Source organism: Anomaloglossus baeobatrachus, chromosome 1, assembly GCF_048569485.1.
Source record: "Anomaloglossus baeobatrachus isolate aAnoBae1 chromosome 1, aAnoBae1.hap1, whole genome shotgun sequence".
In the NCBI taxonomy this organism is placed as follows: Eukaryota; Metazoa; Chordata; class Amphibia; order Anura; family Aromobatidae; genus Anomaloglossus; species Anomaloglossus baeobatrachus.
This window is the reverse complement of record NC_134353.1, coordinates 268427204-268453413: the sequence shown is the minus strand read 5'-3', so window position 1 is coordinate 268453413 and position 26210 is coordinate 268427204. Positions and strand designations below refer to the sequence as shown.

Below are 26210 nucleotides of genomic sequence, written 5' to 3'. Positions count from 1 at the left end.
TAGTCAACGGCTGGAGAGGATGATACAGGAGTATCTACAAATGAACATCGATGCCATGACTTTGCAAATGGAGCCTTGCTCATTTTGGGCTTCAAATCTAGAAAAATGGCCAGAGCTATCCAGTTACGCCTTGGAGATTTTGTCGTGTCCAGCTGCCAGCGTTGTCTCTGAACGTGTCTTCAGTGCTGCTGGGTGTGTGCTGACAGATAAGCTCACGCGTCTGTCCAGTGACAATGTGGACAGACTGACGTTCATCAAAATGAACAAGTCATGGATCCAGAAGGAATTTACAACCCCTATGTCATCCTGGGGAGAGTAAATGCTTGTGGATTTGGAATGTGCTTGATGCAAATCTAGCTGTGAAGTGTACAACTAGGGCACAAGTGCTGCCACTGAATGGGTGGGTGTGTGTGGGGCACAATTTTTGGAAAAAAGGGAGGCTCCGCTTGGAGTAACCCTTGCTTACATTGTTTTTAAAAGGAACCAAGATGAACAAGTCATGGTTCAGCAAAGACTTTATCTACCTACCCCGGTGTCATGCTGGGGACGGTTAATTATGGCGTATTTTTGAATGTGCTTGATGCAAATCAAAACATCCTGTTTGCAACTAGGGCACAAGTGCTGCCACTGATGGGGTGTCTGTGTGCCCAATTTTTGGAAAAAAGGGAGACTCCGCTTGGAGTAACCCTTGCTTGATGTGTTTTTAAAAGTAGCCAAGATGAACAGAGCTGGGATCAGGAAAGACTTTGCTACCTACCCCGGTGTCATCCTGGGGACGGATAAGAATGGCGTATTTTGGAATGTGCTTGATGCAAATCTAGCTGTGAAGTGTACAACTAGGGCACAAGTGCTGCCACTGAATGGGTGGGTGTGTGTGGGGCACAATTTTTTGAAAAAAGGGAGGCTCCGCTTGGAGTAACCCTTGCTTGATGTGTTTTTAAAAGTAGCCAAGATGAACAGAGCTGGGATCAGGAAAGACTTTGCTACCTACCCCGGTGTCATCCTGGGGACGGATAAAAATGGCGTATTTTGGAATGTGCTTGATGCAAATCTAGCTGTGAAGTGTACAACTAGGGCACAAGTGCTGCCACTGAATGGGTGGGTGTGTGTGGGGCACAATTTTTGGAAAAAAGGGAGGCTCCGCTTGGAGTAACCCTTGCTTGATGTGTTTTTAAAAGAAGCCAAGATGAACAGCTGGGATCAGGAAAGACTTTGCTACCTACCCCGGTGTCATCCTGGGGACGGATAAGAATGGCGTATTTTGGAATGTGCTTGATGCAAATCTAGCTGTGAAGTGTACAACTAGGGCACAAGTGCTGCCACTGAATGGGTGGGTGTGTGTGGGGCCCAATTTTTGGAAAAAAAGGGAGACTACGCTTGGAGTCACCTTGCGGTGTTTTACATGATTTTAGAAGGGCATGCCATGCCTATATCTGTGTGTCCTCCTCTTTTTCCTTGTCCAGCTGTTTTGTTTTCGCATGAGTATATGTCCTTGTTACTTTCCCATGTGTTTGTGTTGTGTTGTGAGTTGTTTGTCACCTTTTGGACACCTTTGAGGGTGTTTTCTAGGTGTTTTTATGTGTTTGTGATTGCCTGCTATTGTTTCCTATGCAGTTCGAGTTCGGTTCGTCGAACGTTCGACGAGCCGAACTCGAACGGGACCTCCGTTCGGCGAACTGACCTCGAGCCGAACCGGGACCGGTTCGCTCATCTCTAGTCATTATTTTATTCTGTTGCTCAATTGTCCTCCATTAGATTGCTATAGTAGATTTCCATAGTAGCTAACTCTTAAGCGGGGTTTACACGCAGTGATATCGCAAGCGAGCGTACCCGCCCCCGTCAGCAGCGATGCAGCGATTTGCCCATGACGCACAACATCGCTAACACCCGTCACACTTTTACTTACCTGCCTAGCGACATCGCTGTGGCCGGCATACTGCCTCCTTTCTAAGGGGGTGGTTAGTGCGGCGTCACAACACCATCACTAAGCGTCTGCCCAATAGAAGCGGAGGGGCGAAGATGAGCGGGCCGAACATCCCGCCCACCTCCTTCCTTCCTCATTGCGTGCAGCCGCAGGTACAATGTTGTTCCTCGTTGCTGCGGTGTCACACGTAGCGATATGTGCTGCCGCACGAACGACTACCAACGTGCGTTCTGCAACAGCAATGATAATCGGGATAGGAATGACTGGAGAACGATCAACGATGTGGTGAGTATTTTTGGTTGTTAACGGTCGTTCGTACGTTTCACATGCAACGACGTCGCTAATGAGGCCGAATGTGCGTCACGAATTACGTGACCCCAACTACATCTCGTTAGCGGTGTCGTTGCGTGTAAACCCCGCTTTATACCCTCTAACTTCATCATGATTACATTTGTGGCACTTCCACTACCATTGAGCTCTGCAATCAACCATGACATAAGTCAAAGGACCATACTTTATACTGTCCCCTTGACACCCTATGAACATATGCACACATATGCAAACGCAGGCATAGACACACACACACATATAAATACACTGCAATCTCTACATAGTTATAAAAAACCCTTTTCTAGAGAAGCCTCATATTTTGACCTACAAGATTACAGAAATGTAAGCAGATATAGTTATTTTGTTTGTTTTTTAACATATCTACTGTAGATGCAATTGTTCTTTCAAAAGAGCCTACTTACTGTATTTTCAGCCATATTGGCATAGCTACAGTATATTGCAATGTTATCACTAATATCAAAGTTTTTGTTGTTTTCAAAGGTATATGGATGTTTTCCCTTTCCCTTCCAACACAACCTCAGATTTCCTGTTTGAGAAGAGTGCAAATTATTTTCATTCAGAGGAAGTGCCCAGAAGAGTGGCAGCGCTGTTACCAAAAGCAAAGATTATCACCATTCTTATTGATCCATCTGATCGAGCGTACTCGTGGTATCAGGTATGGTGACTTTTTTGAAGTTCTTATAGTCCGCAATCAGTAAGGTCAACAGTGCCATGCCCCTATGGCTGCTACCTTAAATCATAGTATAGAGCATTAATAAGCGTTGTGCTGCTTTTGCTGAAGCCTGAAACACACATCCGTGAAAACCACGTCCGTGTAAAACGGGCCGTTTTTCGGGTCCGTTTTCTGTTTTTTAGGTCCGTTTTTATGGTATGTGTGGCCTGCATGTGTATCCCGTATGCTAGCCGTATGTGCGTGTGGAATGTCTGTGTCTGCGTGAGTGAAATAACTGACATGTGTGTGTGTTGTCCGTGTGAAATGTACGTGTGTGATGCAAAATGTCGTTACTACATGTCGGAAGACAGAGTAGTGGGATGAGAATGAACTCGGGTGAACTTCACCCGACTTCATTGTCATGCCGCGGCTCTGTCTTTGTGCCGTGTACTGATTAGCGGTCACCTGTGAAGGATTCACCGTTGACCGCTAATCCCCTGAGTGACTGAAGTGTCCCCCCCTCTCTCATACTCACCGATCTCCGATCACCGGCGCAGCACGGCATTCACACTGCTCCGGCGGCTTATTCTAATTTGAAAAAGCCGGCCGCTCATTAAACAATCTCGTATTCCCTGCTTTACCTGCCCACCGGCGCCTGTGATTGGTTGCAGTCACACACGCCCACCACGCTGAGTGACAGCTGTCTCACTGCACCCAATCACAGCTGCCGGTGGGCGTGTCTATACTGTGCAGTGAAATAAATAAATAAATAATTAAAAAAACCGGCTTGCGGTCCCCCCCATTTTAATACCAGCCAGATAAAGCCATACGGCTGAAGGCTTGTATTCTCAGGATGGGGAGCTCCACGTTATGGGGAGCCCCCCACCCTAACAATATCAGTCAGCAGCCGCCCAGAATTGCCGCATACATTATATGCGACAGTTCTGGGACTGTACCCGGCTCTTCCCGATTTGCCCTGGTGCATTGGCAAATCGGGGTAATAAGGAGTTATTGGCAGCCCATAGCTGCCAATAAGTCCTAGATTAATCATGTCAGGCGTCTCCCCAAGATACCTTCCATGATTAATCTGTAAATTACAGTAAATAAACACACACACACACACATGAAAAAATCATTTATTAGAAATAAAAAACACAAACAAATTCCCTCATTACCAATTTATTAACCCCGACAAAGCCCTCCATGTCCGGCGTACTCCAGGATGGTCCAGCGTCGCTTCCAGCTCTGCTGCATGCAGGTGACAGGAGCAGCAGAAGACACCGCCGCTCCTGTCAGCTCCACGCAGCTAATGAGATGAGTAACGCGATCAGCTGCTGTCAGTCAGGTAACTCGCGGCCACCGCTGGATACAGCGGTGGCCGTGGGTAACCTCAGTGACAGCAGCTGATCGCGCTACTCACCTCAGTTGCTGTGTGGAGCTGACAGGAGCGGCGGTGTCTTTTGCAGCTCCTGTCACCTCCATGCAGCAGAGCTGGAAGCGACGCTGGACCATCCTGGAGTACGCCGGACATGGAGGGCTTTGTTGTGGGTCAATAAATTGGTAATGAGGGAATTTGTTTGTGTTTTTTATTTCTAATAAATGATTTTTTCAGGTGTGTGTGTGTGTTTATTTACTGTCACTTACAGATTAATCATGGAAGGTTTCTCGAGGAGACGCCTGACATGATTAATCTAGGACTTATTGGCAGCTATGGGCTGCCAATAACTCCTTATTACCCCGATTTGCCAACGCACCAGGGCAAATCGGGAAGAGCCAGGTACAGTCCCAGAACTGTCGCATATAATGTATGCGGCAATTCTGGGTGACTGCTGACTGATATTGTTAGGGTGGGGGGCTCCCCATAACGTGGAGCTCCCCATCCTGAGAATACCAGCCTTCAGCCGTATGGCTTTATCTGGCTGGTATTAAAATGGGGGGGACCGCACGCCGTTTTTTTTAATTATTTATTTATTTATTTCACTGCACAGTATAGACACGCCCACCGGCGGCTGTGATTGGGTGCAGTGAGACAGCTGTCACTCAGCGTGGTGGGCGTGTGTGACTGCAACCAATCACAGGCGCCGGTGGGTGGGTAAAGCAGGGAATACGAGATTGATTAATGAGCGGCCGGCTTTTTCAAAATAGTAAAAGCTGCCAAAGTTTTTATAACAGCCGTGCAGCGCCGCGCCGGAGATCGGGGAACGGTAAGCATGAGAGAGGGGGTGGAACTGACTGACAGACAGCTAGAGGGACAGATAAGACAGAGAGACCGACCAATAGACATAGAGACCGACCGACGGACTGAGGGAGAGAACGAAACAGAAAAAGAAAAAAGACCGACATCACATGAAAAAAGCACAAAACGTACAGGGAGCAAACAGAGATGCGTCCGTGTCACTCGGACGTGCGCACAGACCCATTGACTTTCATTGAGTCCGTGCTGCGTGTTGCGTGCAGAAAACGGACATGCTGCCGTGCAAAACGCACACAGGTACGGATCACGGACACGGACAAACGGACATGCATCAAAAACGCACGTGGAGCTTTTATCATACAATAACATTGGTGCACGTTTGGCCGTGTCTCCAGTATACACGGAAACGGACCAAACACGCACGTGTTTCACGGATGTGTGTTTCAGGCCTGAGATAGCTAAGAGGCTGCACAGTTCTCTCTCTCATTAGTGTTGAGCAGGAGAGACTAAGCTGAGCTTGCTATCAGTTAGGGAAAGCTTGAGTTCACATGGGGGTTAATAATATGGATCTTTGGTGCACAGGCTGAAAAAAAATAAAACTAGCACATGAAGATAAGTTGATTTACACTAAGCAGAAGAGTCAGGGTCTGCCAGACAAAAGGCGATATCCTGCATTTCCACTCTCTGTCTGTGCAACATACAGTATAAGGCCTCTGCCACATTCACATGAAAATCACGCACGTGCCGAGAGACACGTATTTTCCCTGCGTGTTGCGTGCAGGTAAGTACGTGTCTCTGGTACGTGCGGGACACGTGTGTTCTACGTGTGCTATCCGCGATAGCACACGTAGAACCGGTAATTATTATACTCACCTGGTCCTTCCTGCTGTCCGCGCTGCTGTCCGTGGTGCTGATCCTCGGGCTACAGCCCTCCCGTCTCCCCGCTGCTGCTGCTGCCAGGCAGTGAAGTGAATATTCTATGAGATTAATGAGCGGCGGTCGGCAGCAAGAGGCAGCAGCGGGAGAGACAGGAGGGCTGGAGAAGGTGAGTTAATGTTTTTTTTTATTTTTCACTGACACGTGTGTTTTCTCCGGCGCGTGTCACACGGGACCGCATCCACACTACACCCGTGTAGTACGGGTGCGGGCCGTGTGACACCCGTGCTGCCGGCGAAAAAACGGACATGTCAGCGCTTTGAAAAACGCACACACGTACAAACGCACACGGACACACGTTCCGTGTGGTTTTACGTGTGTGTGCCTGCTACCATAGGGTAGCATTGCTGTACGTGTCTCCGTGCCGCCGGTACGTGTAAAAAATGACAAACACGTGCCGGCGGCACGAATGTGTGGCGGAGGCCTAAGGCTGTGTGCGCACATTGTGTCTTTACATGCGTTTACGTAGCATTTTAAACTGCAGCGTAAATGCATGCATTGTGCATCCCCAGCAAAGTTTATGAGAATTAAGCTAATTCCATGCGCACGTTGCATTTTAAAACGCAGTGTTTTGGATGTCAAATTTTTGACAAAATTGATGCGTTCTAAAAAGCAACATGTCACTTCTTTTGTGCGTTTTGGATGCTTTTCCCTGTCTGTCTGTGGGAGAGCAAGCATCCAGAACGCATCCAATCTGCTTTCAAAATGCATCCAAAATGCAGCGTTTTGGATGCGTTTTGAAACGCACATGAAGTGACAAAACGCTGAAGATTATTTGTCAGGCCAGAACGCAACGTGCGCACATACCCTAAGATATATATGAGATGCTGTCCTTATCTGCTCTCATTTATTTGGGATCGGAAAGGCACAGATTATCAGTTTATTACAGGACTGCTTGATATAAAATCTATAGTATGCATTTCTATAAGGGCGCTTTCACACTTGCGTTCATCGCAATCCGCTGCTATGAAAAATAGCGCAGTCCATTAACGGACTGTGCTGTTCTCCATAGACTTGTATTGACGACGCACTGTGACACAAGTGTCTGTGTTGCATCCGCTGGCCGACGCCGAGTCGTTATCTTGACTGAGCGCCGGGCGGAGGGAACGCAGCATGTAGCGTTTTTGGTGTCATTAAAAAAATAATTGTCTGTGGTGGCAGATTCTGCCGCAATGCGCTAAGCAGCGGAATCCGCTGACGGATTCTGTCACATTCCACTGAGCATGCTCAGCATGTCCAGTAGAATGATCTAAATCGTTTCAAATCACTCCTGGTCTCTCTATCTCTCTCTGTCAGTCTCTCCCTCTCACCCCCTCTCTCATACTCCCCAATCACGGGTGCAGCGCTGCACGGCTGTCACACTGCTCTGGCGGCTTTTTCTATTTTGAAAAATGCCGGCCGCTCATTATTCCATCTCGTCTTCCCTGCTTCCCCCTCCCACTGGCGCCTATGATTGGTTGAAATAAAATGCGCCCGCACGCTGAGTGACAAATGTCTCACTGCAATTAATCACAGCCGCCAGTGGGCGGGTCTATATCGTGCAGTACAATAAATAAATAATTAAAAAAAACAGCGTGCGGTCCCCCTCAATTTTGATACCAGCCAAGGTAAAGCTACATGGCTGAAGGCTGGTATTCTCAGGATGGAGAGCCCCATGTTATTGGGAGCCCCCCAGCCTAAAAATATCAGCCTGCAGCTGCCCGGAATTGCCACATCCATTAGATGCGATAGTCCCGGGACTCTACGCGGCACATCCCGAACTGCCATGGTGCGGTGACAATCGTGGTAATAAGGAGTTAATGGCAGCCCATATCTGCCACTAAGTCCTAGGTTAATCATAGCAGGCGTCTATGAGACACCACCCCATGATTAACCTGTAAGTGAAAGTAAATAAACACATATACCCGAAAAAATACTTTTTTTGAAATAAAAGACAAAAATATACCCTCTTTCACCACTTTATTAAAATCCCCAAATACACCTCCAGGTCCGACGTAATCCACAGAGGTCCCACGATGCTTTCAGCTCTGCTACATGAAGCTGACAGGAGCTGCCACAGAACATGACCTCTCTGTCAGCTTCACGCAGCAACTGAAGTGAATTGCGCTGTGATTGGGGATGTCACTGAGGTAGTTCTGGTGTGTGCGGTGATAATGGGGGCAGTAGTGCCAAGGTGTGTGCGGTGATGATTGGTGCGGTAGTGCCAGGGTGTTTGCGGTGATGATGGGGGCAGTAGTGCCGGGGTGTGTGCGGTGATGATGGGTGCGGTAGTGCCGGGGTGTGTGCTGTGATGAGGGAGGTGGTAGTGCCTGCGTGTGTGCGGTGATTATGGGGGCGGTAGTGCCAGGGTGTGTGCAGTGATGATGGGGGCGGTAGTGCCATGGTGTGTGCGGTGATGATGGGTGCATTAGTGCCGTGGGGTGTGCGGTGATGATGGGGGCAGTAGTGCCAGTGTGTGAGGTGATGATGGGGGTGGTAGTGCCGGTGTGTGCAGTGCTGATGGGGCAGTAGTGCTGGTGTTTGCGGTGATGATGGGGCGGTAGTGCCGGTGTGTGCGGTCATGATGGGGGCGGTAGCGTCGGTGTGTGCGGTAATGATGGGGCAGTAGTGCCGGTGTGTGCGGTGATGATTGAGCGGTAGTGGCGGTGTGTACGGTGATAATGAGGGCTCTCTCTCGGCTAAAGAAAACTAACGCAACGTGTTATTTCATAAGAATCCGTTGCCTTTATTATTACACTATTTACAACGCATCCGTTACATACGTCCCACAATGCATTGTGACGGATGCCAAACGACGCAAGTGTGAAAGTACCCTAAGTAGTGTGGCTACTTAAAATTTTTAATATGGTGTAAGCTTGAAAATTGGGCATAAGGAGTTTAAGTGGCAGAAATGAAAAAAAATTATACATGTAAAACGCCAGGCACTCAGTTGATTCCACAGTAAATGTACATCACCAGGATAGTTTAAGTATTAATTTTTTTTTCCTATTTTTTTCTTGTCCAAATCTGAGTGTGATTTAAAGTCAGGTGTATCTTATAGTCCAAAGTCTCACTGAGGTACTATGCTAAACTCATAGTATGTCACTGTATGTACTGGATATAATGTAAATGCAGCATCTTAATATTCTTTTCAAAAATGGACTGAATATTAAAATTTCAGCTCCCACCTCATTTTTTGGAATAAAATTTTTTAGGACCTGTATTTTGTGTGAATTCCTCAGGGTGGATCCTGCAAACAACTGGACTCCTGCACAGGTCTGGTCATAAAGTGCAAACATTTAGAGAATAAAGCTAAATTGTGTTCCATACATTTAATTTTTAATACATCTCTGCTTCTGTATATTTTTTTTTAAAAAAATGAAATACACAAGTATGACCTGGCACAGGATTGGGTTCTGCAGAGATGGACGCAGAGGGCAAAAATGAACTAAATAAAATTCTTGCCTTTGATTACTCACAAATTTCTTTAGGTCTGGCATATACTGTATATTAGGAGGTTTAGCAGGGCATCTAAAGTGCGGACTTTCTCTGGTCGGACCATGCACAGGAATTGGGCCACTATGCAGATTGGTCACAACAGGAAAAATTGCTGTAACTTAGCAAACAAAATTTTGGGGTATTCTGTCAATACAATTTTCTTAAACAAAATTCTGACTTTGATTATTTATGTATATTTTTAATTGTATTAAGTTCCCCAGTAGAACACAATGCAGGATTTATCCCCTGCCTAGATCCTCATCTTACATGCCGCATGATGTGAAGGAGGGGAAAGAGGAGAACAACAGGAGGTGAATGTGCAAGAGGACATTCAGTTAGTGCAGGCAGGAAACAGACTGCCCAAGTGAGAATGACAATGACATTGACAATACTGGCCATGAGGACCCACACTTACAGTGGGGTGCAGAAAATTATACAAAAGATTAACAGCCGTATTATGACCATCAAACATTGTAATGACAATTGGGTTGCCATGCTTTTAGACCTTTTCAAAGCTGTCCAAATTGAGTCCAAATTGACAAACTACCAGGATTGCTGTGTTACCTCCTCATTGAAGCTTTAGAAGAGCAGATGCCTGCTGTCCACATGGCTAACTAAGAAAAATGTCCACACAAAGCCAATGCTCTCCCACCTGTGTCTGTATTAAGGCTACAATAAGTAGCCGAGGCAGCAGCAGGACAAACTATTGCATATTTGACATGATGGATTAGACATTTAGGCTATGTGCGCACTGGGAAATGGAATTTTCTTGAGAAAATTCCGCATCCTCTCAAAGATTACCGTACCCGCGGTAAAAAACCGCGGGAAACCGCACCCGAAAACCGCATGCGGTTTGCCGCGGTTTGCTGCGGTTTTACCGCGGTATTATTCGCGGTATTGCCGCGGTTTTGCCGCGTGCAGGTTGGGATGTGCTTTATTGCATTCAATGCAATAAAGCACATTGAAGGAAAAAAAAAAAAAAATACATTTAATTTTGATAGTAGATAGACAGAAGAATAGATAGAGGGATAGATAGACAGACAGACAGAGGGATAGATAGATAGAAAGATAGAGGACAGATCGCTGCATTTCCCACGGTCGGCAGTGAGTTCACATTACCGGCCGTGGGAAATGACCAGTAATTACCTCTGCTGTCTGCTGCTTTCATTCAGCGCTGTGTCTGTGACAGTCGCGGCTGGATGGAAGCAGTGCAGGACGTCGGACCTGTGGATTACGCAGGAGCTTTGTTTGGGGGGGGGTTAATAAAATGGTGAACGAGGCTTGTTTGTTTTATTTAAAATAAAGGATTTTTCGGTGTCTGTTTTTTTCACTTTACTTACGGGTTGATCATGTCAGCTGTCACATAGACGCTGCCATGATCAAGCCTGGAGTTAATGGCGGTGATCCACCACCATTAACCCCTTGTATTACCTTGCCACCACTGCTACACGGTGGCAAGAGGAGCCGAGGACACTCCGGTATTGACGCATAATGCATGCAACAGTGCCGGGGCAGCTGCGGCTGATATTCTCGGCTGCCGGAGGGGGAGTGAGGCGGGGGACATTATCCCTGCCCCTCTCCCTCCCCAGCCTGAGAATACCGGCCCGCCGCTGTGTGCTTACCTCGGCTGGAAGGTAAATATGCAGCGGAGCCCACGTTCATTTTTTTTCTATATTTCCGTTTTCTTTCTATGTGTGTTCTATGTGTCTGTGTCTATGTGTTCTATGTCTGTGATATCTATCTGTGTCAGTGATATGTGTGTGTTTACTCTGCACGGCTTCCTCTTCCTGTAATGACATCACTTCCCTGCAAAACCGCAGACAAGCGATGCACATTACCGGAGGTAAACCGCGAAATACCGCAGGGAATAACGCAGGAAAACGCAGTGAACCGCACAGAATTTGCTTCCTGCGTTATTCCCTGCGGGATTTCATGATTAACATTGAGTCAATGGAGTGAAATCCCGCAGCGATGTGCGGAAAAGAAGTGACATGCACTTGTTTTTGCTGCGGGATTCCCGCAGCAAAACATGCAGCTGTCAAATTCCGCCTAGTGCGCACAGGATTTTTTTTCTCCATAGGATTTGCTGGTGATTCACTGCAGAGATGTTATGAACATTTTCTGCAGCGAAACATGCAGCAAATCCGCGGAAAATCCGCGGCAAAATCCGGTAAGTGCGCACATAGCCTTAATCTTTTGCTGTACCACTTTGACACTGACAGCAAGGTTCAGTCATACAGGGACTGTGTTCTTTCACAAGGAAATACCATCAACTCCTGTTCAATGAACTTTTGGCTCAGCAGACTACCAGAGACAAGAACTTGCCCAGTTTGCTATGGGCATACTGTCATGTGCTGCCTTCAGTGTCCCATAATAGAGTGTTAAAGGGGTTGTCCATGACTTTATAATTGATGATTTATCTGTGAGATAGGTCAACAATGTTTGATCCGTTGGAGAGCAACACCTGGCACTCCCGGGGATCAATTGATCCCAGTGCCACTGCCAGCTGGAACTACTCTGTTTTGGAGCTGCACAGCACAACTCCGTCAACAGTATAGTGGCCACATCCGGGTATTTATTGCATAACTGTCCCCTATTTGAATGCATAATAGATGGATGTGAAGTAAATGGCCAAAGTTACAATTCAGTTTATGGAGCTGTGGTTCATAATTCCACCTGGCGGCAGCACCAGGAGCAGCTGATCGGGGAGGGTGCTGGATGTCATACCCCCACCGATCAGACATTGATGACCTGTCTTAAAGATAGGTCATCAATGTTAAAGTCCCAGACAACCCCTTTAAGCACAACCATTGGATTTGTTACTTCGATGTAGACCAGGTTATCCTACGCAAACCTGGAAACCATACGTTTATTAAAATGAATCAGGTATGGATCAGTGCTAACTTTTATTTGCCTATGGCCAATTCCATTAATTTTATTGGTTGTATCATCTGTTTGCCTTTTTTTTTTTAAACAAATACTCATCTCATTGGTGTCTTGCTTGGCCCAAGTGATCACGGCATCCAGCATCTATGTCCTCTTTATCCATCTTGTCATTTATACAGTACTTTTGTTCTTGGCACTGCCACTGCTGCTCCATTCTACTGCCGCTGCTACTGCACAGCGATGCAAACTAAACATATCCTGGCACTACAAAATTTGATGTTCACACACCTCTCCCATGCTTTTCTGTGTACACAGTATACCCTAAAGGGTACACAAATATGAGATGTCTCCCAAAATAAAGATCATTTTTTTAATCTGTTGTCAACAAGCCATTCTTTACTTCGATAGTATCTAACCTCTTCCTGTTCTTTAAACAAATAGATAATATTTGAATGGATTGCTAAAAACCATTGTAATTGTCAGTGGCACAAGTTGAGTCCTATCAGCCACGGGACAAGTTTTGGAACTGGGTTGCTCCACAATCACCAGATTGTATTGCCTTAATGCGTGGGCCCATGTCAGTTTGCTAGAATCTAAATGAATATCCCTAAAGAAAAACAACTAAAAAAAAAAAATCACAAATGTATAAACAACACAGCCTTATATTTAAAATAATACCACTATATAACATACCTCCATGCTGTTACTGAACAGAACCTACTATGCCTATGCTATACAATTTTTGATTGTACAAAATATTATTACTATTAGCATTTTTATTCCAGTCATGGTCAGCTCCGCCAACTCCGCTTTTGAAAAACTGCATGGAGCTTATCTGGGAGGGAATAAGGTGGAGCATGACAATTTAACTTCATCATAATTGATACCACAGAGGTGTAAATGACTTAAATTTCCTCCAGTCCCTGAGTGAAGTGTATTTCTTGCAGCGTGGCGTTGCATGGCAAGTGAAAGATGGGACAATTAATTAACAGGTGCATGCCTTTTAATACATTTTGCACATCTTATGCTAGCACACCCTTCATTAAGACTAGTATGTAAATGATGAGTGGAAAAGTTGAAAGCTTCAATATATGTAATTAATAACCATTGTTTTGCCAAACAACAGATTATTTTAAGGTCCACTAAGGCTATGTAGCCACGGGACAATGTACTCGTGGATATATCTGCAGATACATCCGCAGGTTTCCCGCAGCTGATCCCCGGAATCTGCAGCTATCCATTGCTGCGGGATTACAGCGAAATATCTCCGGTAAACCTGCGGACATTCATGCGACTTACCTGCGAAAGTCCCGGCCTCTATCTCCATAGTGGAGGAGTGGTATTTCTGCAGGTATTTCAGCAGGAATAATTGACATGCAGTTACGTGCGGCTGCGGGACATCTGCAGCATGTTCTACAGCCGCACATACAGCAGCATGGACACAGACACTCCCCATGTCCCATAGGATAACATGGGGAGTGTCTGTACTTGCTAAAACCTGCGGATTTATCTAGAAAATCCAGAAAAATCCGCAGGTTTTTCGCTGCAAAATCCGCGGACACATTGTCCCGTGGGCACATAGCCTTAAGGGCGCTTTACACGCTGCGACATCTCTAGCAATGTTCTAGCGATCGCATCCATCCCCATCCTTTGTGCGTCATGGGCAAATCGCTGCTCATGGCGAACAAAATCACTAGTACATGTCCCACATACTTACCTTACTAGCAACGTCGCTGTGGCCGGCGAACAACCTCTTTTCTAAGGGGGCGGTTCGTGCGGCGTCACAGCGTCGTCACACAGAAGACCACCAATAGAAGTGGAGGGGCAGAGAGCAGCCGCATGAAGGACACTCCCACCCCACCACGTTACCGGAGGACTTAGGAACACAGATGTTCGGTGTTCCTGGGGTGTCACACGTAGCAATGTGTGCTGTCTCAGGAACGACAAACAATCTGCGTCCCAAAAGATCAACAATATTTGGAAAATGAACGACGTGTCAACGATCAACGATGTGGTGAGTAATTTTGATCGTTAGCGGTCGCTCGTACGTGTCACATGCAACAACGTCGCTAACAAGGCTGGATTCCGTGACCCCAACGACATCTCGTTAGCGATGTTGTTGCATGTAAAGCGGCCTTTAGGCTTATACGATCACATGACTGAGAATTTCCAATAAGGATTTGGCCACAAAGCCATGACAAATCTGCAAAAATTCACAAAAAAATTTGCATGTGCCACACGTGGATATCATCCTACAATTGGCGGCAGATTTCACTCTAATATATTACGAGGCATTGCATAAGGAAAAATCCTGAAAAGAATGAGCATATTACAGATTTGGAAGCTCACAATGTGTTAAAAATTTGGGGCTGATTAGTATTTAGAGTTGATGTATTAAAAACCCAATTTACTTACTTTATTGTACTATGCTGGCGACTTGTCTCCTGTGAACTTGTGAACAATAGCTTTTAAGGTTTACTTCTTCATTTTGCCTTTAGCATCAACGATCTCATGGAGATCCTACTGCCATGCAATATAACTTCTATGAAGTCATAACTGCTGATCACAAAGCTTCCATAGAGTTACAGGCTCTGCAGAAAAGATGCCTTCTCCCAGGCCGGTATTCCACACATGCAGAAAGATGGTTGACCTACTTTCCACCATCACAGGTAATGTAAATGTAGACATCGGCCTCCAATAGAAGTCACATTTGCTTTGCTATCATTCAGAGGATGTAACTATGCACCAAATTATTGTACATTTATGTAGGATAACTGGAACTGGCAATCAAACAGCATAGTAAAACAATACCAATGGATGTGTCCACCTGTACATATGCTCCAATGTTGTTACAGTCTCCAGTTTCTTGCTAAACCCTTGACAGACTACATGTATTTGAATTTGAAACTTCAGCAACTGGTGAATCCAAATACAACAATGTAATAGAGAATAACTTAATTGCCTTCAATAATTCTCATGAAAAGAAAACATCAATGAAACGACCACCACTACATAGTCTTATAGAGGACTGGTCTTATCAGAACAGAAGTGTCATAGATAGAGTTGAATATGTACCTAACTATTCGTACTCGCTAGACTCCTAACGAGTACTGTCTAATACTCGCATATTTGTTCGGAATAGCGTGTGCAATGCAAGGTAATAGGGAAAACTCACAAAGTAACAAGTAACCTGAATGCCGCACTATTTGCTACTCGCACGAATAGTATGGAATTTAGGTTACTCGTTACTTTGCGAGTTTTTCACCATTAATTTGCATTGCACACTCTATTCGGAATGAATACGGGAGTAATAGATAGTACTCGTTATGAATATAGAGACTACAAATAGTTAGGTACTCGCTCAACTCTAGTCATAGTGCGAAGAATATAAGGGAATTTGAAACCAGAAATAGGGCACCACAGTTTGAGGTGGTCTTTTGGGTGGAATTGAAGGCTATAAGATGCTATAAGGGCCTGCTGATAAGTCTTTGCCTATACCCAGAAAGAAACAAGATAGGGTGATGAAACTTTACATTTTTTTTTTGAGGCCCCGCCCACCACCAGCAGCCTGCCTGCTAAACAGCTTTAACATGTCTCAAGGTAAATTTGCCATAACTTTATTACATGACATGTTATTGGCACTGTTTTAGGGAAAGCTTTCTATGGGTAATCTACCCCTTGACTCATTTGCTTTTCCTTTCTTTCTCCTGGCTATTTGGCCTGTTTGTAATCTGACCCCCGTTTTTAGTAGCTGGCTTTCCATCTGCTGGTGATGTTTGTGCATTCTTTGTGTCTGGCGACTTTAAAGCTGGGTTCACACTAAGCAACAGCGACAACGACGTCGCTGGTACGTCACCATTTTCTGTGACGTAACAGCGACCTTGTAAGTCACTGTTATGATCGCTGCTTAGCTGTCAAACACAGCGACGCAGCAGCGATCATAACGTCGCTGTGCTACATGTGCAGAGAGCAGGGAGCCGCACTTAGTGCTGGCTCCTTGCTCTCCTAGGTACAGTACACATCGGGTTAATTAACCCGATGTGTACTGCAGCTACATGTCACAGTGCAGAGAGCAGGGAGCCGCGCACACTGCTTAGCGCTGGCTCCTTGCTCTCCTTGCTACAGTACACATCGGGTTAATTACCCGATGTGTACTGCAGCCACATGTGCACAGAGCAGGAGCCGGCACTGGCAGCAAGAGCGCAGGCTGGTAACCAGCGTAAACATCGGGTAACCAGGGAAATGTCTTCCCTTGGTTACCCAATGTTTACGCTGGTTACAGCTTACCGCAGCTGCCAGACGCCGGCTCCTGCTCCCTGCTCGCTTCATTTCGTCGCTCTCTCGCTGTCACACACAGCGATGTGTGTGTCACAGCAGGAGAGTGACGACCAAAAAATGAAGCTGGACATTCAGCAACGACCGGCGACCTCACAGCAGGGGCCAGGTCGTTGCTGGATGTCACACACAGCGACAGCGACGGGACGTCGCTGCAACGTCACAGAAAATGGTGACGTAGCAGCGACATCGTTGTCGTTGTCGCTGTGTGTGACACCAGCTTAAGACTCTGTTCGCCTATACTGTCTGTCCTTATGTCACGCACATTTTATTATTAAAAATTCTGTGTATTTCACCATATAATTTGTTTTTGGTCTCTTTTACTTACCAGCGGTCTTCCTTTTATTCTATATACTGGTATAATTGATCACTGGGATCCTTTTTTGGTTTTGTATTCTCAATGAGACCCTCCCTTTTAGGGAAGTTGTAGGTTTACAAGATGCTATAAGGGGCTGCTGATAAGTCTTTGCCTTTACCCAGAAAGAAACAAGATAGGGTGATGAAGCTTTACATTTATTACACATACTCGCCACTGATGTCAACACACTTCTTACATCAGTATTTCAAGTTCTGTAAGCCTAACAAAAAGAAGGATTTTGATTGTGCCTCAAACCAGGCATCCGTAGCAGCCATGGCATCATTAATGGTGTGCAATTTGGTATCCTTGAGGTGTTTCTTTTGGTTTGGAAACAGATGATAGTCAGAGGGAGCTAGATCTGGTGAATAAGGTGGCTTGTCAACCAGCTGGAAGCCCAGTTCTGCCAGTCTTGCTGTGGTTGCTTGTGCAGGGTGAGCGTAGGCTTTGTATTTGCAGGAACACGATTTTTTTGGACAGCTTGCTGCACCTTTTGGCCTTCAATTGATCCAAAAGTTCAATACAATACCTTGCACTGATGGTGGAACCCTTTTGAAGGTAGTTCACTAGTAGCATGCCCTTATTATCCCAGAACACAGACTCCATCACCTTAGTGACTGATTTTTGCACCCTGAATTTTTTTGGACGAGGAGAACTGTGCCTCCACTCTTTTGACTGCTCCTTGTTTTCAGGGTCATACAAATAATTCCAGGTATCATTCATAGTGACCAGTCAATCCAGGAAGTTCTTATCAGTCCATAAATGCTGACAAATGGACAAGGACGTTTTCACTCGCATGCTTCTCGGATCTGTTGTCAAACATTTGGGGACCCACTTTGCAGATAGCGGCCTCATGTCCAAATGTTTGTGGATAATGACACAAACACATTCACGGGAAATCCCCATGATGTCTGCTATTGCTTTAGCTGAAATTAGTAGATTTTCCAGTATGAGGTTGTGCACGGCATCGATGATCTCCGGAACAACAACCACTCTCCGTCGTCCAGGACGTTCCTCATCATTGGTGCTGAAGTGGCCCGTTTTAAATTTGGCAACCCAGTTCTTAACTGTGGAATATGAAGGGCATTGATCCCCCGATGTCTGTGACGTATCACCATGAATATCCTTTGAGGACTTACCTTGCAGAAACAAGAATTTTAGCACTCCTCTGCACTCAGTTGCTGTGAATATCGTATTAGACGCCACCATTTTGTTTTCCCACGTGCGTAGAACACTGTTGCCAAATGCAACAAACACAAACTATTGAAAACATATATTAGACACATAAGGCTTTCATGTGATGTAACACTCGTTACCATAGAAACAAAAAAAGATGACAAAGACTTATCAGCAGCCCCTCGTATAAGAACATGAAAGTGGTATGGGTCTATGTGCTTGGGGTCTATAAAATCATTCACATACTGAATAAAAGCATAGCTCCATAGCTGCATAATCTGAACTTTCTTGATGCTTTCTCCTGTTTACATTCTTTACCTTAGTTTTGAGGAACACATTTTCATGCTACTATATTATGGCAGTAAAGTGCCAGTATGAAATAAAACATTATAGTGTGATTAATCATAATGTTTATTTTCTATATTGACACACTGTGTAGTAAAATCACCCAGTTGTGATATTTCTAATCCATCATGCTCCATTAACTATATTACTTCAATAAATGTCTAATGATTGCAGGAATTTATCTCTGCATAATATTACCTGTGGCAATTTGCATTTAATAGAGAATGGTTCTACAACTAAAATCAGTTATTCCTGCTTTCAACAAAGAAATATATAGTCCCCAGTATCCAGGAGAAAATGTCTACTGCTGTATATGTACCGCCACGGGGCTCAGCCGGCTGCCGAGCCGCTCGGATCCATGCTCGTCGGTGGGTGGCTCGAGCTTCTCACAGACCCAGGGGACCGCCGCCTCTCTGAAAGGGGGGGGTCACCACCTACTAGGCTCCCGGGGATGGTGTTATGCAATTTGGTGTTAAACCCTCCGTGGGTAGGGGGTGAGGGCCCCGGGGCCTGAGGGGTCGCTCCTGGGGATGCTGGTGTAGGGCAGTGTTGATGCGGTGCGGTGCGCGGCCCGAGGGCAGTGGTGTTCTCACTATTACAGACACACTGGAGTCTCTGGTAAACCAAACAAGATGGTGGACGGTGCCCGCAGCCCGCTGCTCTTCTCCCCTTTCTTCAGGTTGGTGGTTTCCACCTTTCTCCTGCACCTTTTTGTGTAGATTTAACTGCGACGGTAGTCTGCTCCCCAGCTTGATGTGTGCTGAGGAACCCCTTTTGCCTGCAGACGCTGACCCTTTGGATCTCTATGCCTTGGCGGTGGCTCACTATCCCTCTGAGGGGGCTGTTGTCTTCAGTCAGGCCTTGGATGGGAAGGGACCTGAAGTCCAGACCCCAATCAGTTAATTCGACTCGGTCCAGTGGCTTTTGGGCCTCGTACTGGGTCTGAGTACCCTTCCTGGTGCTCCGGTTTCCAATTGGTTCCCCGGTTTGGTATCGGCGGGCCACCACCCGTCCCCGGTCCTTACGGTTCCACCGGCTGTAATCCCAGCTCCTGCAGGCGGCCACCACCGTCTGCCTCCTGGCCACAGGGTGTCCGGGCTACGACCCTGACCCCTGACCCCTGACAGACGTTCTCTCCTCTTCTGTTACTCTCCCTACTCCTCTCCCTTTCACTGTCCTTTCTCATCTCTCTGTGTTTTCCCGCCTAAAGGCCATCTGAACTCCTCGGTGGGCATGGCCAACTACCTGGCTCCGCCCACCTGGTGTGCACGGCAGAACCTGAGAGGGGTGACTCAAGGTTTTAGGTTGGCTGCTGATACCCTTTTTAGGGGAAGGGTGTTGTGCAGGGGCCTAACTGTGACTACCTGGCTAGTCCAGGGCATCACATTCCCCCTTGGTTTAATGCAGACCGTCCACGGGCTGCCCATCCACCACCGGTTTATTTTTGCTGCTTAAACTGAAAAATATAAACATTTTAAAACATTATGCACACTTTCAAATCTTCCCTTATGGGAGGCACATTCTTTAACTTTACAAACATAAAAACACAACATTTTTAATAATAACTGTAACGGGACCGGGTCCTTCCGTTTGCCTACCCAAGCAACCTGAACCTTGATGCTGCCCCTAAGAAACGCGCAGCACCCCTTTTCCCCAGTCCAAGAACGGACCCAAGTGTTGCTTTTCGGGACGGGTACGGGGTTCCACAACTGCAGTCTCTCAGGGGCCCCACGTCCAGGGGACCCCCGACCCCGGAGGATCGCCACCGGTTGTGGTGGTGACAGGGCCTCGGCCATCGCTTTCCCGCAGGCCCATCCTCCAATCTGCCTCTCCGGAGGCTGTGGAACGGAACAGGCCAGTCAAGGGAATTATTTACAAGCCCAATAGTTTTTGGGTGGCCTGTCAGTTCTCGGCCTTGTCTGTATTAAAAGGGGGCAAAAACAAAGTCCCAACGGGGACAGGCAGTATGGTCCCAAAGGGGACAACTAGTTGGCAGCCGGGATCCGCTGCCTTTACTCATTCTCTTCTTCTGGTCTGGTGCGAGGGATTTCATCCTCTGAGGCAGACTCTACCTCACCATCAAACAGCTCCAGCACACAACAGGCACGGCGGGAGAGGGTTATCCGATACCCATTCCCGCCACACCGTAGGATGTACATGGCCTCCATGTTGACAACTCCAGGGGCCTCATCTTCCAAGACTGGCTCCGTGTCGGCCTCTGAGCCTCTACCATCGGACTCCAAGTGGCTGGTGGTGGGGTCTTGTGAACCGGGTTCCCTCTCCATCTTGACCGGGGCCAACGCCCTCTCGGCGGCAGGCGGATCGCTGCCAGCTGTCGCACGGGGGGTCGCTATCAGCACCTCCAAGTCTGCAACTCCTTCAGCTCATGTGGGGACTACAACTTCCTGCTGGCCGACAGTCTCTCTAGCATCTAAACCCTCGTGGGGCAGCACTGCGAACTCCACTACCGATACCGGTGGCAGCGGGCCGAGCAGGGAAGCAGCGGCAGCCGACACTGGCGATGGGAGAGGCCATATAGGGGCCGGGTGCAGGCTGGGTCCCTCAGCTGCAGCGGCCGGTCCCTCAGGGACATAGGGGCGTGGATCACCTACCAGCTCCTCTAAAATGGTCTCCACTCCATGCGCCTGCGTGACCGCGGCCAGCTCCTCTACTTCAGCTGTCCATTGCTCCATCAAGAGACGCACTTGGGCTCGATTGTGGCAGCACAGCAGTGTCACCTGAGTCTTCAGCCACGCCGCTGTCCCGGGCGTGGGCTCCGGGAATTCGGGCTTGCCGGACGGGGTGGACATGTTGCGGCTTGCACGTCCAGGAACCAGGCGGGTGGCAGAGTCCTGGAGTCCCTGCCCTTTATCCACTCAGTCACATGAGGCAGAATCTTCACCCGCCCCTCCTTGGTCCTTTCGGGGCACTCTGCTTGCTTTCTGCACCGCTCTGCTCCCAGGAGGCGGGGCTTCAACTTTTGCGCTCTTTTCGCGGGGAAAACAAATCTGGCGGGAAACTTCGTGCCACAGGACAGTGACAAGATGGCCAATTCTGAAATTTTTCAGCGGGACGCCGCTGACGATAACTTCAAGGCGCACTTCCACAGGTAAGTGGATGGGTTCAATCCTGTTCGTGATGCCAGAAGAGAGGTTGGGGATGTACCACCCCGGGGCTCGGCCAGCTGCCGAGCCGCTCAGATCCGTGCTCTGCAGTGGGTTGCTCAAGCTTCTCACGGACCCGGGGGTCCCGCCGCCTCTCTGAAAGGGGGGGGGGGTCACCACCTGGCGCTACGTGCGGAGGTGGGGTGGTTTTAAGTGGAATTAAGAGTTCGTGACGCCACCCACGGGGCTGTGGTGAATGGATGGACACCACCGCTGCTGTTGACTAGGCTCCAGGGGACAGTGTTATGAAGCTTGTTGTTAACCCCTCCGTGGGTAGGGGGTGAGGGCCCCAGGGCCCGAGGGGTCACTCCTGGGGATGCTGGTGTAGGGCAGTGTTGATGCGGTGCGGTGCTCGGCCCGAGTGCACTGGTGTACTCACTATTACAGACACACTGGAGTCTCTGGTAAACCAAACAAGATGGTGGACGGTGCCCGCAGCCGGCTGCGCTTCTCCCCTTTCTTTAGGTTGGTGGTTTCCGCCTTTCTCCTGCACCTTTTTGTGTAGATTTAACTGCCTACTCTTCAGCGATGGTAGTCCGCTCCCCAGCTTGATGTGTGCTGAGGAACCCCTTTTGCCTGTAGACGCTGGCCCTTTGGATCTCTATACCTTGACGGTGGCTCACTATCCCTCTGAGGGGGCTGTTGTCTTCAGTCAGGCCTTGGATGGGAAGGGACCTGAAGTCCTGATCCCAATCAGTTAATTCGACTCGGTCCAGTGGCTTCTGGGCCTTGTACTGGGTCTGAGTACCTGGACAGTAATGGACAGCTTCCGCCGGTCAAGGTCCACTGTGCGGTGTAAGGGACCGCTGCTATGGTGGGTGAAGAGTGAGCGGGTTGCTGCTAGCGATCGTCTGGAATGTCACAGACGATCTATGTACACCGGTCTGCCCTAACCCGTGTGGGTTGTATGGCAGGGATCACACGGCTCGGTGTACCTGTTGCACGGGGAAGCACAGAGGTGCCCACGCACGTGTGCCAGTGGAAGTCACGAGAATATGGCACGAGGGTAGCACAGAGGTGCCCACGCACGTGTGCTTTCAATAACCAGGTGAGTCCAGTGGAGACTCGAGGAGCTCACCTGGGACAGGGACACGGCCTGTAGAAGGAGCTACTGCCGGAGCAGCAAGGCAGGGACACGGCCTGCAAACCAGGTGCTGCCTAAGCAGCAAGGGCCAAGCCCACAGAAGAAGATAATGCCTGAGCAGTGGCGTGGCAGCACGCTGCCAGACATCCAAACATAGAAGGACGGTCGCGCGCCGCCATGATGGCAGGAGGAGCTTTTAAGGAGGTGTAGCTCCAGCCAAGGGCGGGCGCGAGGCGGAGATGACGGACTTGACCCAATCAGGATCCACGACATCCCAGCCTGGCCAGTCAGGATTCACCACGTCACCAGCCTTGTCATCAAGCCGTGTGACGTCAGTGGGCGAATCAGGATCCACCAAGCATAGCACATGCTCACCCTCCTGCCTCTGGGAAATAGAGGCGGGATCCTCGGTCTCACAATGTGGAGAGATAACGGGAATCTCACTGCTTCCCTGAGCAGCAAATCTCTGCACATTGCGCAACCTCACAGACCTTCGAGGCTGCTGAGCAGGAGGAGCTGTGGCAGGCAAGGAATGGGAGACCGCCTCATTTCTTGCAACAGGAGTACCACTAGGTGTCACCCTTGTGCTGCCTCTCTGAGGAGGTTTCTCCTGCACTCTGCGCAGTCTGGCAGACCTTCGGCGCTGCGGAGCAGGAGCGCTCGTGGCAGGCAAGGAGACTGTCTCATTCCTTGCCACAGGAGAGCCACGAGGTGTAACATTACCCCCCCGTCTAGGCCCCCCCCCCACCCGTGCTCCAAGGCCGCTATCAAACCCGGGGCGTGGATATGATCCTCCAATTCCCAGGATCTATGCTCCGGACCACGGCCGACCCACTCCACGAGGTAGTACCTCCTGCCCCATATAACTTTTGTCTCCACAAGCTTCGCCACCTCAGAGTCGTCGGGCGGGGAGTCAGTTTGAGGCATCAGGGACCCCGAGAACTTATTAAGTCGTACGGGTTTCAGGAGGGACACGTGAAAGTTGTTGGCTATAGCCCAGCGTGGAGGGAGCTGGAGTCGGTATGCCACCGGGTTCACCTGCTCTAGCACTTTAAACGGACCCAGGTACCTAGGGGCGAACTTGGCTGCCTGTACCCGTAGGTTAACATTCTTAGAGGACAGCCACACTAGGTCACCAGGGGCGAAGGATGGTGCAGGGCGGCGGCGCTCATCAGCCGTTGTCACCATCCGGTCTTTAGCCCTCTTAAGGGCCTCTTGGGTGTTATCCCAGATCTCCCGGGCCTCGGTCGCCCAATCCTCCACTCTAGGATCGGGTGACGTAATGGGCATCGGAACCGGGATTCTGGGATGTTGTCCGTTATTGAGCAGGAACGGAGTCTGACCAGAGGATTCATGGACCGAATTATTAATGGCAAATTCGGCCCAAGGAAGGAGGTTAGCCCAGTTGTCGTGGTGCGCGGAGATAAAATGGCGGAGGTAAGTTACCAAGGTCTGATTGGTCATCTCTACCAGTCCATTGGTTTCGGGATGGTATGCGGAGGAGATGTTCAGCTCTATCTGCAGGAGCTTACAGAGCTCTCTCCAGAAGCGAGACGCGAACTGGGGACCCCGGTCGCTCACCACCTTGTCAGGCATGCCATGCAGCCTAAATACATGCCTAATGAATAAGGTGGCGAGAGCACGTGACGTCGGGAGTCGTGGGAGAGGCACCAAGTGGACCATTTTAGAGAAGTGATCCGTGATGACCCATACGACCTTGTGACCTGCTGACTTGGGCAGATCTCCCAGGAAGTCCATTCCCACCACTTCCCAGGGACGATCCGGCACTGGCAGTGGGTGAAGAAGACCTGCCGGTCTCTGCCGGGACGGCTTATTCTGTGCACACGACATACAGGCTCCCACATACTCCTGTATGTCCTGGGGTAGTCTCGGCCACCAATAGTGCCTAGTCACAAGGTCTCTGGTCCTTTTGACCCCAAAGTGACCCCCGACCTTGGAGGCATGGGCCCACGATAGCACCTCATTCCGTAGTTCAGGGGGAACGAGGGTCTTGCCAGGTGGCACCTGGTCCAAAGAAGTGGGAGTGACCATCCTCAAGCTGTCCGGGGGTAGTATAAGACGAGGCTCCTCCTCGTCCTCCTCCAACACAACCATACAACGTGACAAGGCATCGGCCCGTACGTTCTTATCACCGGCCAGGTGGCGGATAATAAAGCGGAACCGGGAGAAGAACAAGGACCAACGGGCCTGCCTTGGGTTCAGGCGTTGTGCTGTCTGGAGGTATGTGAGATTTTTATGGTCGGAAAATACTTCAAATGGATGCTTCGCACCCTCCAGGAGATGCCGCCATTCCTGGAATGCTAGTTTCATCGCCAGTAACTCCCTATCCCCTATGGAGTAGTTCCTCTCGGCCGGAGAAAAGGTCTTGGAGAAAAAGAAACAAGGATGCTTCCTTCCTCGTTCGTCTTTCTGGTACAGGACTGCACCAGCACCGACCGAAGAGGCGTCTACCTCTAGTAGAAAGGGTTTGGAGATGTCTGGACGATGAAGGATGGGAGCTCTGGAGAAGTAAGTTTTGAGAGTGTGAAATGCCTCTAACATTTCCCGTGTCCATGCTTTGGGATTAGCGCCCTTGCGGGTAAGGGCAATGATGGGTGCTGCCACCGTCGAGAAGTTGGGAATGAACTGGCGATAATAATTGATAAACCCCAAGAATCGCTGGATCGCTTTCAGCGAGCGGGGCTCAGGCCATTTCATCACTGTCTCCAACTTCCCCGGATCCATTGCTAATCCCTGACTGGACACGATATACCCCAGGAACGGCAAGGATTCACGTTCAAAAACGCACTTTTCTAGCTTAGCATATAACGAATGAGTGCGGAGCCTCTTAAGTACTCGGATGACATCCCTCCGATGGGTGGCAAGATCGGGGGAGAAGATAAGGATATCATCCAGGTATGCAACCACGGAAAGATACAAATCCCGGAAAACATCATTCACAAAGTCTTGAAATACGGCGGGGGCATTGCAGAGTCCGAAGGGCATTACGAGATACTCGTAGTGACCGTCCCTGGTGTTGAAGGCGGTCTTCCACTCATCGCCCTCTCGGACTCGCACTAGATTATACGCCCCGCGTAGATCCAGCTTCGTGAAGATCTTTGCCCCGCGGAATCGATCAAATAACTCCGTAATGAGGGGCAAAGGGTATTTGTTTTTGATCGTGATTGCATTTAATCCCCTGTAATCGATACAGGGGCGTAGATCCCCTTCCTTCTTTTGCACGAAGAAGAACCCCGCACCGGCCGGTGAAATAGACTTGCGAATGAACCCTTTTGCCAGGCTGTCCTGAATATATTTGGACATAGCCTCC

The 26210-nt window shown here is 48.6% G+C and overlaps 1 protein-coding gene across 2 annotated transcripts in view; it reads left to right on the top strand.

Moving 5' to 3' along the window:
* LOC142311544 (bifunctional heparan sulfate N-deacetylase/N-sulfotransferase 4-like) overlaps positions 1-26210 on the top strand; it is a 682360-nt gene that overhangs the window by 623369 nt on the left and 32781 nt on the right. For both annotated transcript variants that reach the window (XR_012754278.1, XM_075350062.1), the window contains exons 10-11: positions 2756-2930; positions 14919-15089. Coding sequence is in view for 1 of the 2 variants with exons in the window: in XM_075350062.1 (XP_075206177.1) it covers positions 2756-2930; positions 14919-15089 (346 nt within the window). In the remaining variant the exon portion in view is untranslated. The remainder of the gene's footprint in view (positions 1-2755; positions 2931-14918; positions 15090-26210) is intronic.